This window comes from Aquila chrysaetos (genome assembly GCF_900496995.4).
Source record: "Aquila chrysaetos chrysaetos chromosome W unlocalized genomic scaffold, bAquChr1.4 W_unloc_2, whole genome shotgun sequence".
In the NCBI taxonomy this organism is placed as follows: domain Eukaryota; kingdom Metazoa; phylum Chordata; class Aves; order Accipitriformes; family Accipitridae; genus Aquila; species Aquila chrysaetos.
In genome coordinates this window covers 4,098,430-4,116,399 of record NW_024470322.1, presented here as the reverse complement: position 1 = coordinate 4,116,399, position 17,970 = coordinate 4,098,430, and the positions used below count along the sequence as shown (strand labels likewise).

At 39.9% G+C, this 17,970-nt stretch overlaps 1 protein-coding gene across 6 annotated transcripts in view; it reads right to left on the bottom strand.

Annotated features, from left to right (window-relative positions):
- Positions 1-419: 419 nt before the first annotated feature.
- The window catches only part of LOC121232942 (chromodomain-helicase-DNA-binding protein 1), an 84,160-nt gene continuing 66,609 nt past the window's right edge, over positions 420-17,970 (bottom strand). For 4 of the 6 annotated variants that reach the window (XM_041121451.1, XM_041121447.1, XM_041121446.1 and 1 more), the window contains 9 exons: positions 16,482-16,604; positions 15,981-16,115; positions 14,553-14,810; positions 13,979-14,119; positions 5,773-5,951; positions 3,783-3,879; positions 3,518-3,575; positions 2,365-2,575; positions 421-2,166 (listed from right to left, as the gene is read on the bottom strand). In XM_041121451.1, coding sequence (XP_040977385.1) covers positions 1,803-2,166; positions 2,365-2,575; positions 3,518-3,575; positions 3,783-3,879; positions 5,773-5,951; positions 13,979-14,119; positions 14,553-14,810; positions 15,981-16,115; positions 16,482-16,604 — 1,566 coding nt within the window. In that variant the 3' untranslated portion in view covers positions 421-1,802. Of the gene's footprint in view, positions 2,167-2,364; positions 2,576-3,517; positions 3,576-3,782; positions 3,880-5,768; positions 5,952-13,978; positions 14,120-14,552; positions 14,811-15,980; positions 16,116-16,481; positions 16,605-17,970 lie in introns of those variants that run through there. The other 2 variants (XM_041121449.1, XM_041121452.1) reach the window with 2 other exon arrangements.

Sequence of the window (17,970 nt, the reverse complement as noted above, 5' to 3'; positions counted from 1 at the left end):
ATTGATGTGTTATCATAGTGGATCCAAGATTCCAGCTCACTACCCAAACTGTTAAGAACTAGGCAGTGGTTGCAGATGCTCCAATTTCTAGATTTTCACAATTGGAAGAGGAAGATGCATAGCACACATGCACAACCTTACTAGCTAAACTAACACAACACTAACACAACACTGCTTCAGCAATTAAGCTCAAAAGCAGAGTTCATAACCCTCCCAACCCTAGGAAGATGAAGAGCTAAGAAACGAAGAAGCATTAATTATCTGAGTTGCAGCCTACATTAAATTAGCTTAAATGTACTTGGCTAAATATTAACTGAGAATGTGCAGCAACTGTGCCTACAATAAAATCATAATAGACAGGTACTCTGAAGAGGTTTTGGTTCAATTTTAATGCTTCCATGTAAACCTGGTTAATTGGAAAAAAAATGCTCAACACATTGCAAGATGAGAAAAATTGCAGCAACATATTAGCTCCAACCACATGATGCCAGGGTAGACATTTATCTTCCCTAATTATGTTGTGTATTAAAATTTAGTACTGAAGAGTTTAATATTTTTATGGTTAAGTGAGAAAGGTACATTGTAGAAAAACAAACACCAGCAGAAAACAAGAGCTCACATATCCTTTTAAATTTAACTTGTCAGACAAGTTATCTATGTACAAACAGTGTGCATTATAATAATTCTATTAATAGAAAGCCATTCAAATCTAAAATATTAACTGGCTGCATAGCACATTTGACATTATTGCCCATTTTAAGAGGGAAAACAAATATATTTCCAATAAATTTGGGCTGATTTGGATTCAGAAGTGTTCAGATATTGAACACTCCTTCTTTAAAACCAATGGACTGGAAAAAACTTTCCAGATCACAGTTTAGCTGAATATTTCCCACCATTTCATTACAACAAATCACAATATTGACAGTTTAATAGAAAACCAAAACATGTATATGAAGCATCCAATAAAAAGGGGGGCACTAAATGGAATAAAAATGTTCCCTTTCCCCATTTTTGCATTCTGAACAGTGATTTCATAAATATATTTTATTAAAGTGTTAGTATACTGACTTTGTTTCATACTTGTGACAAGAAGGCCTGAGTTGGTGGGGAAAGGAACAAGCAAAAAAACAACCACCAAAAAAACCCCAAAAAACTCCACCCCCAAAAAAACCCCACAAGCTCATTTAATTAGTTTGCAATAATTTTCAGCCATTTATTTTATTTTGTAAAAAGGCATTATTACAACTGATCACAAACAGGAGAAATCCTGGCTATTTTACAGTTATAGGTACAGAACTTAAATATTCAAGCTTGTGATGAAAAGCGGCAAGGTGGTTGCAGTGTACAATGTAAACAAATAGCTTTGGAAAGTGAACAAAAGTCCTTGAGAATTCTTTACTAAGAAAACAAAACAAACTCCTCATTCCTTCCTGAAACATGATCACAGGTCAGTGTTTAAAAATTCATTTGCAAACATAATTTAAACTGTATTCAGCCTAAAAACAGTTTTATGAGATCCAGTCTGAATGGGGCAGTGTTGAGGTCCCTGTAAAAGTAAACATTTTCCATTTCTTAAAGGGGGGGGGAAGTGCTACAACATTTGCAGCACATTGCAGCATAAACTTTAAATACAAAAATATTTTTCTATTGTTGGGATAATAGACCTTGCACCCTGGAAAGAAGTAACAATACTGCTACTGACAGAATATCCAGTCCATATCTTTCAAGTCACATAAGGCAATTACCGTGTTAGCTTACTGTATATGGCTAAAAGAAGGTCCAGAAAATGTCAGTCTTTGTTATGTTTTCCGGCTACTCCATGTATGTTCAGGTGTACTTTTGTGATCTGATGAGTGTTCAAATGGAGATCTGCGTCCTAAAGGAGATCTTGAACCATAAGGAGACCTCTGATCTAACGGTGATCTTGGGCCACTACCAGAAGCTCTGTGGTCCATTTGCCAGTCTGAGTGGTACCTATGATCTCTGGAAGATTTATGATGGCTGTACTCTGAAGTGGAACGGTGATCTGAATGTATCCTGTGGTCTGAATGGGAATGGTGATCTGAATGAGGCTGACTGTCTTTTAAACTTCCTTCCAGGTTTGACCTGTGATCTCTGCTCCTGTGGTCATCCAACTTTCTATGTTTACTATCACTATAGTATCTGAAAAGATTTACTTATATTAGTATTACCAAACACATAGTAAGAACTACAATTATGTCAATTCAACAGAACTGCATTAGAGAAATTTCTTTGCAATTCTGCATTACTCAGAAAAGGTACTTTGGTGCTTACTACAAGCATACTGCAAAACCAGGAAGGGAATTCTTAACAGAATTTACAATTGCTGAAGCAATTTACCTGCTGTCTTGTTTATAGTGATCCCAGTCTCTGTGGTCTTTTCCATTGCTGAAGGCTGAATAGGACCTTTTCCTAGAGTCACTTTTCTTATATGCATCTCCCTGATGCCTGTCCTTACGATGATCATGGTATTGTGACAAATATCTATCAGAAGAATAACTGTCCCTGCTACTGTCATCATGGTTTGTATTCTCTTTCAGTCTTTCAACATCTGTTTAATAAAGCAGAGGTTATAAGGAAGTCTCATACACTATAAATTTTTTTCTTCACCAATTCAAACAGCACTTCTACCTGTCAGATTTAAAGCAATGTGAAAGTGGCATTATTATTTGAGAGAAACAAGATCTAAATAATTGAAAGACAAACGCACTAATGTGAGTGAACTGAGAGAAACCTCAGAAGTAAATAGAAGGCAAGCAAGCTAGAAATGTAGATATGTAGGGCTGAGAAACTAAAATTTTCCACCTTACAGACTGAATGGAGAGGATCAGTGTGGTCCAAATGAGCAGTGAATAGAGACCAGGTGCCTTTAGTAGAGCAATTTTAAACAGAGTGGTAGGAAGTTCCTCTCTAAGGAGAGATAGCCCTAGCATGAACATCAGTTTTAGACATACACCTCATTAATGAAAGGTTTTTAGTGGTATTCCTAAAATACATTATACTAATTTTAAACCCATGGTAACATACTCAAGGTTTTACATAACATGATATAAAAAGAAGTATTACAAGAAGGCAAGTGTGGGAGCATAGAAAAACAAGTATTATTGTCAACAATAAAAGACATCCCATATAACTGATTGCTAACCATGACTTCAGGGAATATTTTTCTTATGATATAGTGACATTACAACTGCTAGAAACAGGTATAGAGCCTCCAAGAAGTTTACAAGTGTTGAGTTGGCCTCTCTACCTCCTCAAAAATCAAGTGTTTTGTTTTTAATTAATTTATTTACTTTAAAAGAACAGCAGTAAGTACCAAGTTCAGTTTGTGTTCAGTTGAATTTCATCAGCAAACTAGTGAAGTTATGCTAAGTCAGCCTATCCCTATGATATCCAGCAGTATGGGAGTTCTAGGAGACAGTTTTAAGCTTATTTAATTTTACATACCATCATTTAAGATATCCAGCACAATAATATGCCCAAGATTTCTTACCTGGATTTCTAATTACATGTGTATTCATGTTGCTGCTAGTATTCTGGTCACTGTGTTGCTAGAAGAGACAAGTACAAAAATTGTCATTGATAAATCCCAAAGTTGCATCTGAATTCTTCAGAAAATATCCTAAGAAAACAAACTAGTTTACTATGAACAGTAAAATACACTTCAAATGTATTGAGTTTACTTAATTGATACTTAATAAAACAGTTATAAAACTTAGAATATATATTTGTATATTTAGAGAGTCTGAAAGTATTACCTGAGATTCTTGGCGTTTTTTGATTGCATGTTTATACAGCTTGTGCAGCTTTCTGGCATCAAATTCTGTAAACTTAGAGACAAAAATCCACAAGTTTCTGAGGAAAAAGAAAGAGAGGTTATAATTCTTCCATATATTAGTTTTTATTGTATCATACAACAGAACATGGACTTAAATGAAATTATTTCAACAGTACTTCAGTAAACTGAAATCACTGTAAAGTCTGTTACACAGAATATTACCTAGCTGCACAGCAAGCATTATTTAGCTGTATTTCAAACATTTGAGAAATTAATTCCTTTAACAATTTGTCATTTTGTAATATTTATCACAATGACTGCAGAATGCAAAGCGCATGAAAAGTAGTATTAATGGCAATTCTGTTAATAGAATGATTTGTGCAATTGCATAAAGATATAGTTTTCAATTTGTTGTGCAAGTCCTCTGAAAGATTGTTTGAAATGTGTCAGAAAACTTGAGTATTTACTACTCAGTAAAGATTCTTCCAAACTTGAAATCTCTTGCAGTGTAAGAAATTTGACCTACATGCCTTATTTCCTACAGATATCAGGGACAGGATTTTTCCACAGAATTCCAAAGCCTAGTCAAAGATTTTGAAACCAAATGAGAAATCTGAAAGAGGATGGAAGTAGCATGGCAAAAACTTTGATCCTAATGTATGCTATGAAAGAAGAAAGGAAAACAAACCAACTCTTTTGGTGTCAAGAAGCCAAAACCCTAAAGACAACATTTGCTTCTATGATCACAGACACCAGATCTAAAGTCTAGAATTCTTTTAGCAAAGTTTACAGGTGGAGTGCTTAAAAGATTACAGAATACTACTGTTCTAATTAGTATTTAGTTCAGAAACATCTCAAGTGCATAGGCTCAAGAAGCATCTATCTGCTCTTTCTCTGTGATGATTTAAACATAGTTTTGGCCTAGAGGTTTGCAAAAGACACAACCAGCCAACAGTGCGCCCAATGACATCTGTATAATATAGAATGAATACCTTTACTAAATTCTATGTCTTATTAAAGACAGATGAAATACATATTTTAATAATCTATGGATGGTACTGTAGCATTATTATGAATTAATATTATAGTAGTTCTACTATGAATTTCCACTTAAAGAAATAGAACGTTTACCAAGGTGTCTTTAAAACATAGATATTGTTTTTGTATTTCAGTTCACCCTAATATTTTGAAGTAAAGCAAGTACAAACAGCAGAAATATTCTATGTTAACAGTCTGCAAGGAAATTAAACACTTGACCGAGTGTTGTATATGGAAGTGCAGGATAGATTTGCAACCATAAAGGATTAAAGTGCACATTATGATAAAACTAACTTAATTGTATTAAGAACTTAATGACAAAATATAACAAGTTTATAAACCAACATTTTTCTTATTTTTTCCAAAGTTATCACCTCACAGATGCATAAGAACACTTAAAATTCTTTCATTTTGAAATACATCTCTGAGTATGTTAAAGGTTTTTTATAAAGTCATAGTTAATATCTGATTTCATTTTAGAGTACATTTTTATTCTTTTTAAAGGATTCTGCAACTCAAAATCATTCAAACTTCACCACACACATTTATAATGGCCTATTTTTAGCATGAATAAAAAAACCAAAACCAAAACAAACTTCAAAGTTGAAAACGCCAGATTCTTTAATGATAAGAACTCTTTTCCACTAAATATTAAATATACTCTAAACAGAGTTATTTTCTGTTTGCTTTTGGTTTTTAGTAAGATGACTCCACCTTCTGGACAAAATGCATTGCTATGCAAGTATGAAAGAGTGAATCCATTAAAAAATGGAGCCATTTATAATCATCTTTTTATAAGTCCTTATTTAAAACAGCAGAAAAATACAAGAAAGGGAGAATAAGAAACAAGAAAAATAATTAAAAACTACTCTACTTAATAGAAGCTATTCTGGATTTCCCTATTTCAAGAAAAATCATGCAGAATAACTTACTTTCTCCACTGTTTAATTTGTTCAGGATTTGTGTACTCCTTTAGACATTCAGTAATGTGGTCCCCAATTTTGATTAGGCACTGTCTAGTATGCTCCAGCTGTTCCCTTTCAGAAAGGCCTTTCTCTGGTCTATCCAGTTGTTTCAATGCTGCTTTGACAGGCCTCATTCTTTCTTTGCACTATAAAATGTAAAAAAAGAATACATTAATTCAAATGAAAATAAAAAGATAGTGAAAATTGTAAAACATGACCAACCCTTACTGTGCTATTTATATAGGTGTTGTGCTTTAAACCCAGCTGGTAACAAAGCACCACACAGCCACTCGCTCACTCCTCGCCCCCAGCCACCGTGGGATGAGGAGAAAATATAAAGAAAAGCTCGTGGGTCGAGACAAGGACAGGGAGGGATCACTCACCACTTATGGTCACGGGCAAAAGACAGGCTCAACTTGGGGAAGAAACAAAATCAATTTAATTTACTACAAATCAAATCAAAACGAGGATAATGAGAAGTAAAACCAAACCTTAGAACACCTTCCCCCCACCCCTCCCTCCTTCCCAGCTCAACTCCACTCCCAGTTGTCTCTACCTCCTCCCCCCAGGGGGACAGGGAATGGGGGTTGGGGTCAGCTCGCCACACATTGTCTGCCGCTCCTTCCTCCTCAGGGCCAGGACTCCTCACCCTCTTCCCCTGCTCCACCGTGGGGTCCCTCCCACAGGAGACAGTCCTTCACGAATGTCTCCAACGTGAGTCCTTCCCACGGGCTGCAGTTCTTCACGAACTTCCCTGGTGTGCGTCCTTTCCGCAGGTCGATCTTCAGTCACAGACTGCTCCAGCACCAGCTTTCCCATGGAGTCATGGCCATCTTCGGGGCCATCCACCTGCTCCAGTGTGGGCTCCTCCACGGGCTGCAGGTGGGCATCTGCTCCACCGTTCACCTCCATGGGCTGCAGGGGCATCACCTCCTCCCCCTCCCTCTTCACTGGCCTCAGTATCTGCATAGGCATTCCTCTCACATTCCAATCCCCCTACTCACTGGGGGTTCCCCTTCTTAAATATGCTATCCCAGAGGCGCTACCACTGTCACTGATTGGGTCGGCCTTGCCCAGAGGCGGGTCCGACTTGGAGCCAGGGGAGCTTCTAGCAGCTTCTCACAGGAGCCACCCCTGTGGCCCCCTCCCCTGCTACCAAAAAACCCCGCCATACAAACCCATAACATTCCACCTCTCCCCTCTGCGGATCACATATTCAAGAATTATCACTAAAATGACAAACTTCACTCACATCACAAAAAACCCCCAAAAAACTTCCCCACAAAATTTAACATAATCACCATCACAATACCAAGCAGAAGTGGACAATATACACACAATCTATCCCTCATTCCTCCACCACAATTACAATAACCGAAATTCCCAGGGGTATTTCACTAACATTGTTCAGTCCGTATTTTGCCCATTACCTCTCCCAATTACTAGCCTTATATCTCGAATTATTCCTCTGTCTCCTGCCTGGCTCGCCAAAAAGGACTGTCGTGGTTTAAACCCAGCCAGTAACAAAGCACCACGCAGCCACTCGCTCACTCCTCCCCCCCAGCCACGGTGGGATGATGAGAAGAAAATATAAAGAAAGGCTCGTGGGTCGAGACAAGGACTGGGAGGGATCACTCACCACTTATGGTCACGGGCAAAAGACAGGCTGAACTTGGGGAAGAAACAAAATCAATTTAATTTACTACAAATCAAATCAAAACAAGGATATTAGGAAGTAAAACCAAACCTTAGAATACCTTCCCCCCACCCCTCCCTCCTTCCCGGCTCAACTCCACTCCCTCCACTCCCGGTTCTCTCTACCTCCTCCCCCCAGGGGGACAGGGAATGGGGGTTGGGGTCAGCTCGCCACACATTGTCTCTGTAGCTCCTTCCTCCTCAGGGGGAGGACTCCTCACTCGTCCCCTGCTCCACCGTGGGGTCCCTCCCACAGGAGACAGTCCTTCACGAACGTCTCCAATGTGAGTCCTTTCTGTGGGCTGCAGTTCCTCACAAACTTCCCTGGCGTGGATCCTTTCCGTGGACTTCAGTTCTTCCCGAACTTCCCTGGTGTGCGTCCTTTCCACGGGTGGATCTTCAGTCACACACTACTCCAGCGCAGGCTTTCCCATGGAGTCACAGCTATCTTCAGGGGCATCCAACTGCTCCAGTGCGGGCTCCTCCACAGGCTGCAAGTGGGCATCTGCTCCACCGTTCACCTCCATGGGCTGCAGGGGCATCACCTCCTCCAGCGCACCTCCTCCCCCTCCCTCTTCACTGGCCTCAGCATCTGCATAGGTGTTCCTCTTACATTCCAATCCCCCTACTCACTGCAGGTTCCCCTTCTTGAAGATGTTCTCCCAGAGGAACTACCACCGTCGCTGATTGGGTCAGCCTGGGCCAGAGGCGAGTCTGACTTGGAGCCAGGGGAGCTTCTAGCAGCTTCTCACAGGAGCCACCCCTGCGGCCCCCTCTCCTGCTACCAAAAAAACCCCGCCACACAAACCCGTAACAATAGGCAAAGACAGTACTGTTGTAAGCCAAATGAAAAACAAGTCTTCGCTCACAGCCCTTTTAGTTTTACTACAAGCTTTCATTTGGAAAAAGTAGTATTTTAAATCCAGTTGAAAATTTACTCCTATATGAAAGCATTAGATTGTAACAAATATTAAAGATGTAAGAAAGCACTAATTTAATATAAAGATTTTCTGAGGGAAATGAATTATTATAACTAGGTTTTACAATCATGGGTTTAACTTTCAGCACAAGTATATAGGGCAAGACTTATTTTACTTTCTAGGACCTTGAAGGCTATACAAACTCAGTGTCAAGATTAAGTATGAGAATGTTTAATATATTTTAAGTAGATACTTTCTGCAACAATTAAACTTGGCATTCAACAGAGGATCAGCATTCCTTCTCTGAGCACTTTTTAAGCCTGAGTTCTATGCAGATACTGACAGAAACTGAGCTATCTAGGATAAAGCTAGTTTAGGTGTGCCTAAATTAGTAACAGTGATGACAACACAGATGTACCCACAGATATATTTCATAAGTGCATTCTTGAATTTTCACACTAATTCAAATGTGTTAATAGTAAATGCAGATAAACCAGTTAGCATGTTTTAAATTATAGACACTTGCTTGGAAATACCATTCAATCACAATGGCAAGGTAGATAGATGAAATGCATATTTTTACCTGTCACAAGGTACACAAGAAGTCAAATGAGTTAGCCTCAACAACCCACAGCAGTAATTTCCATTTGAAAAGGTAAACATGCTAATTAGATTGCACCTGACCATGGCATAATGATGAATATACCAATACACAAACCCAACCTAGAATTGCTCGCACTAAGGAAGAGAGGCAAGTTTGTATATCCAGAATCAAAAATATGAGGGGTTGATGAAGAGGGCTTTAAACTAAAGTTGCCAGGGGAGGGGAACCTCAATCCATCCCACTCCTACCAGTTTGATGCCAGTGCCAGCAATAGATGCCCAGAGCCTGGAGAGGGATCACAGGTCAGCAGGAGAGCACCTGAAGAGCAGCACAAAGGAATTCCAGCCACTCCAGCCAGTAAGTCAGCTTCATTGGAGGCCCAACTTAAATGCCTCTATGCAAATGCAAGTAGCATGGGGAATCAACAAGAGGAGTTAGAAGCGTGCGCATGCCTGCAGGGCTATGATCTTATTGGCATCATGGAGACGTGGTGGGATGGCTTCTATGACTGGAGTGTTGGAATGGAAGGATACAGGCTCTTTAGGAAGGACAGGCAGGGGAGATGAGGAGGGGGTGTCACCCTCTATGTCAATGACCAGCTGGAGTGCATGGAGCTCTGCCTGGTGATGGATAAGGAGCCAACCGAGAGCTTATGGGTCAGGATTAAAGGGAGGGCAGGGACAGGTGACATTATAGTGGGGATCTGCTACAGGCCATCTGACCAGGAAGACGGAGCAGACGAGGCCCTCTATAGACAGATAGGAGAAGCCTCACATTCACAAGCCCTGGTCCTCACGGGGGACTTCAACCACCCCAATATCTGTTGGAGGGACAACACAGCAGGGCATAAGCAATCCAGGAGGTTCCTGGAATGCATTGATGACAACTTCCTTCTCCAAGTGACAGAGGAGCCAACAAGGAGAGGTGCTATGCTGGACCTTGTTCTCACCAACAAGGAGGGGCTGGTGGGGAATATGAAGCTCAAGGGCAGCCTTGGCTGCAGTGACCATGAAATGGTGGAGTTCAAGATCCTTAGAGCAGCGAGGAGGGCACACAGCAAGCTCGCTACCCTGGACTTCAGGAGAGCAGACTTTGGCCTCTTCAGGAATCTGCTTGGTAGAGTACCATGGGATACAGCCCTAGAGGGAAGAGGGGCCCAAGAAAGCTGGTTAATATTAAAGGATCACCTCCTCCAAGCTCAGGAGTGATGCATCCCAACAAAGAGGAAGTCAGGCAAAAACGCCAGGAGGCCTGCATGGATGAACAAGGAGCTCCCGGACAAACTCAAACACAAAAAGGAAGCCTACAGAGGGTGGAAGCAAGGACAGGTAGCTTGGGAGGAATACAGAGAAATTGTCTGAGCAGCCAGGGATCAGGTTAGGAAAGCCAAATCCCTGATAGAATTGAATCTGGCCAGGGATGTCAAGGGCAACAAGAAGAGCTTCTATAGGTATGTCGGTGATAAAAGGAAGACTAGGGAAAATGTGGGCCCTCTCCAGAAGGAAAAGGGAGACCTGGTTACCTGGGACATGGAGAAGGCTGAGGTACTCAATGACATTTTTGCCTCAGTCTTCATCGTCAAGTACTCCAGCCACACTGCCCAAGTCACAGAAGGCAAAGGCAGGGACTGGGAGAATGAAGAAATGCCAACCATAGGAGAAGATCAGGTTCGAGACCATCTAAGGAACCTGAAGGTACACAAGTCCATGGGACCTTGATGAGAGGCATCTGTGGGTCCTGAGGGAACTGGCAGATGAAGTCACTATCCATCATATTTGGGAAGTTGTGGCAGTCCAGGGAAGTTCCCACTGACTGGAAAAGGGGAAACATAACCCCCATTTTTAAAAAGGGAAAAAAGGAAGACCTGGGGAACTACAGGCCAGTCAGTCTCACCTCTGTGCCCAGCAAGATCATGGAGCATATCCTCCTGGAAACTATGCTAAGGCACATGGAAAATAAGGAGAGGTGACTGGTGACAGCCAACATGGCTTCACTAAGGGCAAATCGTGCCTGACAAATTGGGTGATCTTCTATGATGGGGTTACAGCATTGGTGGATAAGGGAAGAGTGACTGACGTCATCTACCTGGACTTGTGCAAAGCATTTGACACTGTCCTGCACGACATCCTTGTCTCTAAAATGGAGAGATGTGGATTTGATGGATGGACCACTAAGTGGATAAGGAATTGGCTGGGTGGTCACACTCAAAGAGTTGTGGTCAATGGCTCAATCGAGTGGAGACCAGTGACGAGTGGTGTTCCTCAGAGGTCGGTATTGGGACTGGCGCTGTTTAACATCTTTGTCGGCAACATGGACAGTGGGATTGAGTGCACCATCAGCAAGTTTGCTGATGACACCAAGCTGTGTGGTGCAGTCGACGCGCTGGAGGGAAGGGATGCCATTCAGAGGGACCTTGACAGCCTAGAGAGGTGGGCCCGTGCAAACCTCATGAAGTTCAACAAGGCCAAGTCCAAGGTCCTGCACCTGGGTCGGGGCAATCCCAAACACAAATACAGGCTGGGCAATGAGTGGATTGAGAGCAGCCCTGAGGAGGACTTGGGGGTATTAGTGGATGAAAAACTGAATATGAGCCAGCAATGCGCTCTCACAGCCCAGAAAGCCAATCACATCCTGGGCTGCATCAAAAGAAGTGTGGCTAACAGGTCGAGGGAAGCGATTCTCCCCCTCTACTCCGCTCTTGTGAGACCCCACCTGGAGTACTGTGTTCAACTCTGGGGCCCCCAACATAAGAAAGACTTGGACCTGCTCAAGCGGGTCCAGAGGAGTGCCATGAAGATGATCAGGGGGCTGGAGCACCTACCCTATGAGGACAGGCTGAGAGAGTTGAGGTTGTTTAGCCTGGAGAAGAGAAGGATCCGGGGAGAATTTATAGCGGCCTTCCAGTACCTAAAGGGGGCCTACAGGAAAGATGGGGAGGGACCCTATCAGGGAGTGTAGTGATAGGATGAGGGGTAATGGTTTTAAACTGAAAGAGGGTAGATTTAGATTAGATATAAGGAAAAAATTCTTTACCGTGAGGGTGGTGAGGCACTGGAACAGATTGCCCAGAGAGGTTGTGGATGCCCCCTCCCTGGAAGTGTTCAAGGCCAGGTTGGATGGAGCTTTGAGCAACTTGGTCTAGTGGAAGGTGTCCCTGCCCATGGCAGGGGGGTTGGACCTAGATGATCTTTAAAGGTCCCTTCCAACCCAAACCATTCCATGATTCTGTGATTTTGGGGAACATCACCATCACTGTGTCAACATCTAGGGACAACTGAAAAAATCAGTGAAGCTGTTCCATTACCAGTTCATGCCATTAAGTAATTAAGCAGCTACATTACATATTGCACTAACCACAGCTTAAAGCAACCTTTAAAAAGACAGTTTACAAAGTACACTGCTTAAGTGTAGAGGTGAACAGAGAAGTGTAATTGTACATGGGAATAGAGTGATTTTCAGTTACCTAGCCACACACAAGACATCCTGGAAATTATGGATGAGTCACTTATTTAGATAAAAACAAAACACAAAACAAAAACCCTACATACATAAACTGGTCAGTACCATAGTGATGAGAAAACAAGATAATTTGCCTCTCTCAGCCAGCACCACAGTAGACCCAGTAAACCTGTCTGGCAGTAACAGACAACTGTTGAGACCTGAATGATAGAACTTCCACAGCAGAAAAGTAGCTGCTCAAAGTAACTCCTTAGCATCTTTCCAAAGGCCCCAATCGACCTATAAAACTTTACATAGATTGAGTTTACCCACCTTTTTTTCTTCCAATATTGATTCTGTTGTGGTCAAAAGTAGTGATATAACTGAAATTCTTTTGGTATCAGAGATATTAGTCTGGCAAGATATTTCTAAGGAATTGTTGTGGTTTAACCCCAGCCAGCAACTAAGCACCACGCAGCTGCTCACTCACTCTCCCCCCACCCAGTGGGATGGGGGAGAAAATCAGAAAAAAAAGTAAAACTCGTGGGTTGAGATAAAGACTTAATAGGACAGAAAGGAAGAAAATAATAATGATGATGATAATAATAACAATTTAAAAATAAAATGAAAATAATAATAATAAAAGAATTGGAATATACAAAACAAGTGATGCACAATGCAATTGCTCACCACTCGCCGACCAATGCCCAGTTAGTTCCCGAGCAGCGATCTGTCCCCCCTCTCCAGGCCAACTCCCCCCAATTTATATACTAGACATGATGTCACATGGTATGGAATATTCCTTTGGCCACTTTGGGTCAGCTGCCCTGGCTGTGTCCCCTCCCAACTTCTTGTGCCCCTCCAGCCTTCTTGCTGGCTGGGCATCAGAAGCTGAAAAATCCTTGACTTTAGCCTAAACACTACTTAGCAACAACTGAAAACATCAGTGTGTTATCAACATTCTTCTCATACTAAATCCAAAACATAACACTATGCCAGCTACTAGAAAGAAAATTAACTCTATCCCAGCCGAAACCAGGACAGACTTTAGGATTTGTTCCTTCTTCTGTCTAACACAGGAAGTCTGTAATACTTCAAGTGCAACTTTGAAACTTAATTTCTCTTGTTAGCTTACAAAGAACAAAGGGGTATTTGATAAGGCCAAGCCAGAGACTACAGCAGCCGCATTAAAATACATTCGGTTCTGTCCTTTAAGAAGCAGTATCCATGAATTATTCTTGAGGGCGGATCTTTACAGTCTGTATTTTAAAACTATTCAGCACACAGATGACTAGACAAATACTCTTCATTATACTGCATAAATGCAATAAAATAAAACTGCTGGCCTGAAAACAAAACTGACTTTAGTATAGTGTCAATAACCCTTCACTGATCTAAGATTTTACTGGCAATAGATATCTGTGTTATAATGCCTAATAGCAGAATCAAGAACATCAGAAATTGTGTTCATTTAGAATATCAAGTGTAAATACTAAGTTATCAACAAGGGACTTACCACACTGAATGTCTTCTGATCCAGTTCTTCAGATTCTTCAGATATAGGAACTGGTTCACTAGTTGCAGTAATATGAACTGGAATATCCAACAATGAAACTTTTTTATTTTTTTCTTTATTTTCAGTTTTGATTTCATTTACCTAAGAACAAAATATGAAAATGTATCTGATAAGCAAACCTTATTTTTGGGCTGGAATTATACTGTAATTAGGCAATCACTGTAATTACTGCCTTCTCTTCAATAATAACAAGAAAAAAAATTAATTCTGACATTCAGTGACAGTACCTTTTATTTTCTCTCTCCGAGGGATGGAGAAGGAGAATGGAAAGTTTCTTGCACCATTTGCACTCTCAGTCCCACTAAGCTATGCATCTTTAAAGAGGTAATTTCCCATTTCATTTGCCTGTCCTTGTAGTTACAAGTGGTAAAAATAAAACTTCAAATGATGCAAAAGATTTCAATGAAATGACAACTGTAAAGTAAATGATCCAAAATACCTTTTCAACTCAAAATTGTTCACAAAAACCTGATGGCCTTTTCTAGTGGTATATAAGAAAAATAAACCTAGTTACCTTTTCTTCCTTTACTTCTTTTTCTTTCTGTGTAGATTCTTTTACTTTGTTTTCTCTCTTTTCTTTAATATTTTTAAATTCTTTCTTATCCTCTTTTTCTTTTTTCTCCCTTTTCAAATCCCTCTTATTTTCTTTTTCTTTTGTCTCTCTTTTTTCTTCAGCTTCCTTCTTTATACCAATGTCTGGTTCAGGCTTTTCTTCATTTTCTTCTTCTGCTTTTATTTTTTTATGCGGATGTTTCACTGAAACAATCTCATCCTGCAATACACAAGCATATATGTCACATCAAATTGAGTTCCTAACTATACAAGTTTTGTAACCATCAGATTAAAATGTACTTTTTATCTGTGTGTGATTTCTGTAGACTTAGGTTTAACACCTATCAAATGGAGCTGGATGCAGTTGCAAAACAAAATGAGGACTACTCACTTATTTCCTTGATGTGACACAAAACAAGTACTGATTGGGCAGGGGTAATGGAGGTGGGTGAGAGATTAAGTCCATTTAACTATCATATCCCCAAAGAAATCTGCCCCTGTAAAAGGTAGTTAAGCTGCAAAGAGCTAAAAACAATAAGGAAGGAGGCATCACAAGACTGAACTGATTTTTCAGGGCATGGTGATGATAAAAGACCTCTATTCTGGTTAGCTTTGTTCCAGTAACTTTTTACTGACCACAAATTAAACATTCACAGTCACAGGAGAAGGGAACAGAGTTCCAACTTTTTCTTTTCCAGAGGTGTTCTGAAGAATCTGGTGTTCTTTCAAAATTAGGTGCAACATAGCCCCTAAACTTCATCTGTTTCCCCCCTAGTGGTTTCTGATGTGTGATAAATTTAAATAAATGATCCAACAAAAGCAGAGGCCTAAAGGGATACATCAGAAGTAATAAAAACATAACAAAGTTGAGTAGTCTATTAGAATAATGTAAGCCCTGACATACACAGAAGCATTCACTTGCATGTCTCAAAACATCATTTATTCATGCTGTTCTTTCTAATCAAGCTTGATTTTTTTTTCCTGAGCCTGAACAAAAGTTGCTACCTGAAGAATCATTATCAGTAGTAATAATGGATTAGTCAGAAACATTAGTTTTATATTCAGATGTTACATTAAAATTGCATTTCTAGCAGATACAATGCTCAATTCTTTAAAGAACATTGAAATTTCACAATGTGACTTGTAATTGGGTGACAACATTATTTTATGATAATATAATTTGGAAAACTAATCATGTCTGAGCTACGGGCTTATCATTAAATTAAAATAGATATAATCTTCCATGCGATTATATTGATGCAATATTAATTGCCACAGAAGGAGGATGCCATTCAAGTGCTTCAATTTTAAGTCAAACAGAAGATCAAATAGAAAGTGTTACTATTAGAAACAACTGAATAGCCATCTTTACCATATGAATGATGTTTACCTCATTATCCTCATCATCTTCATCAGATTTTTCTGAGGGTGGTGATGAGGAGTCACTTTTTATTTCTTCTTTAATTTTTGCAGCCTTTGTTGCTCTATTCTTCTTAGTTCTTGTTTTCCTCCTCTTTGAATTGCCCTGAATGCAAATTAGTACCTTTATTATGTCAACTGACAAGCATCTTTGCACCACAGTTGCAGAAAAAGATTTGTTTTTTATGTTAAAGAAAGCATTCATTTTATTTATTGCCACTAATGACCACCACTTTTCTCAGGACTGGAGACCAAGCCTAATGCAACAGTAGAGAATATATACAAATAAGAGAATAAAACAATATTAAACTTGCAATTCATTCCTTGAGTTAGTCCCATATAATATGATTAGCAATACAGAGAAAAATTACACAAAGCAAAGCAGAGTGGAACTAAGAATAAAACAAGTATCTGCTGACATGCCCGTAAGCATATTATGTTATCTCGCTACTGAATATCAAGTTTTACTTACCGCACCAGTAAGTCTTTGCGCTTCTTTTCTTGCAAGGTCTTTATTCAGTAATTTAATGAGGTAATCTGCACGGGTCTGTAACTGCTTGGCCTGGGGTTTCTTATCTGGATCATCAGGTAAAATCTGAGGAGAGCAATGGTAGTATCAACTACGAGTACACATTATCAAATTAGGAAGCTGCTAGTCTGGAGCAGTGGGAACAGAAAAAGCTGAATTAAAAAAAAAAAAAAAAGGTAAAAAAAAAAATCTACTCCAACTATACCTGACCAATATGCCAGCATGCTTCAAGGAATGGAGAATTTCTTAAATGTTTTATTTTTCCCCAAACACACAACTAATATAGTCTTGGAAATGGTCTCACAAAGTTTACAGTAAACTCAAGAAATTAGCCTCAGATTTCTGTTTCCACTCTCATAGTTTATCTAAAAAATTCAGAGCTCCTGTACCACTGTCATCCACAGATCTCCTAGTTCTGCTTTGTGCTTCTAAATGCATTAACTCATTACCACAGGATATTTCAGAAGCCAAAAATATAAATGAGTGGTTTCATAAAACAAGCAAATTAATGGAAGGCAGGGACAGGATATCATTAAACAGATTTGTATACAACCCTGGCTCCTCAAATCCCAAAGCTACAGGTTGTTGGCAATGTCAATTGAGTTTGCTTCACTCCAGTCTTTCCCTAAATGTTTCTCACTATTTCTAAGCAGCCATTGCACTACTTTTAATCTGATGAGTATAGCTATTCTCATGTTGCGAATGAAAGACAGTTTCAAGCAAAGAAACCAGGGACAGGAAAACCAAACCAAAACCCCAAAACAACCTTCCCTCCAAAAGATCAAGAATAAAATTAACACAACTAGAGCATTTAAATTAGGGAAGCAAAAGATGGAAGAGAATGAATTCAAGTGACAGAGATCCAAATACATAGAAATACAGAAAGATAACAGACTCTAAGAAGGTATACTTCAACTGAATACAAAAAGTCTTGAAATCTAATAATTTACCAGAAGGATACAAAGGAGTACAACTGACCTAGCTTCTGTGCAATTTCAGTTATCATAAAATAGGCTCTTTTAGTAACTGTTATTAGCATTATTACTGTCGTGGTTTAACCCCAGCCAGCAACTAAGCACCACACAGACACTCACTCACTTCCCCCCTACCCAGTGGGATGGAGGAGAGAATCAGGGAAAAAAAGTAAAACTTGTGGGTTGAGATAAGAACAGTTTAATAGAACAGAAAAGAAGAAACTAATAATGATAATGATAGCACTAATAAAATGACAATAATAATAATAAAAGAATTGGAATATACAAGTGATGCACAATGCAATTGCTCACCACCCACCGACCAATGCCCAGTTAGTTCCCGAGCGGCAATACCCCCCACCCCCACTTCCCCCAGTTTATATACTAGACATGATGTCACATGGTATGAAATACCCCTTTGGCCAGTTTGGGTCAGCTGCCCTGGCTGTGTCCCCTCC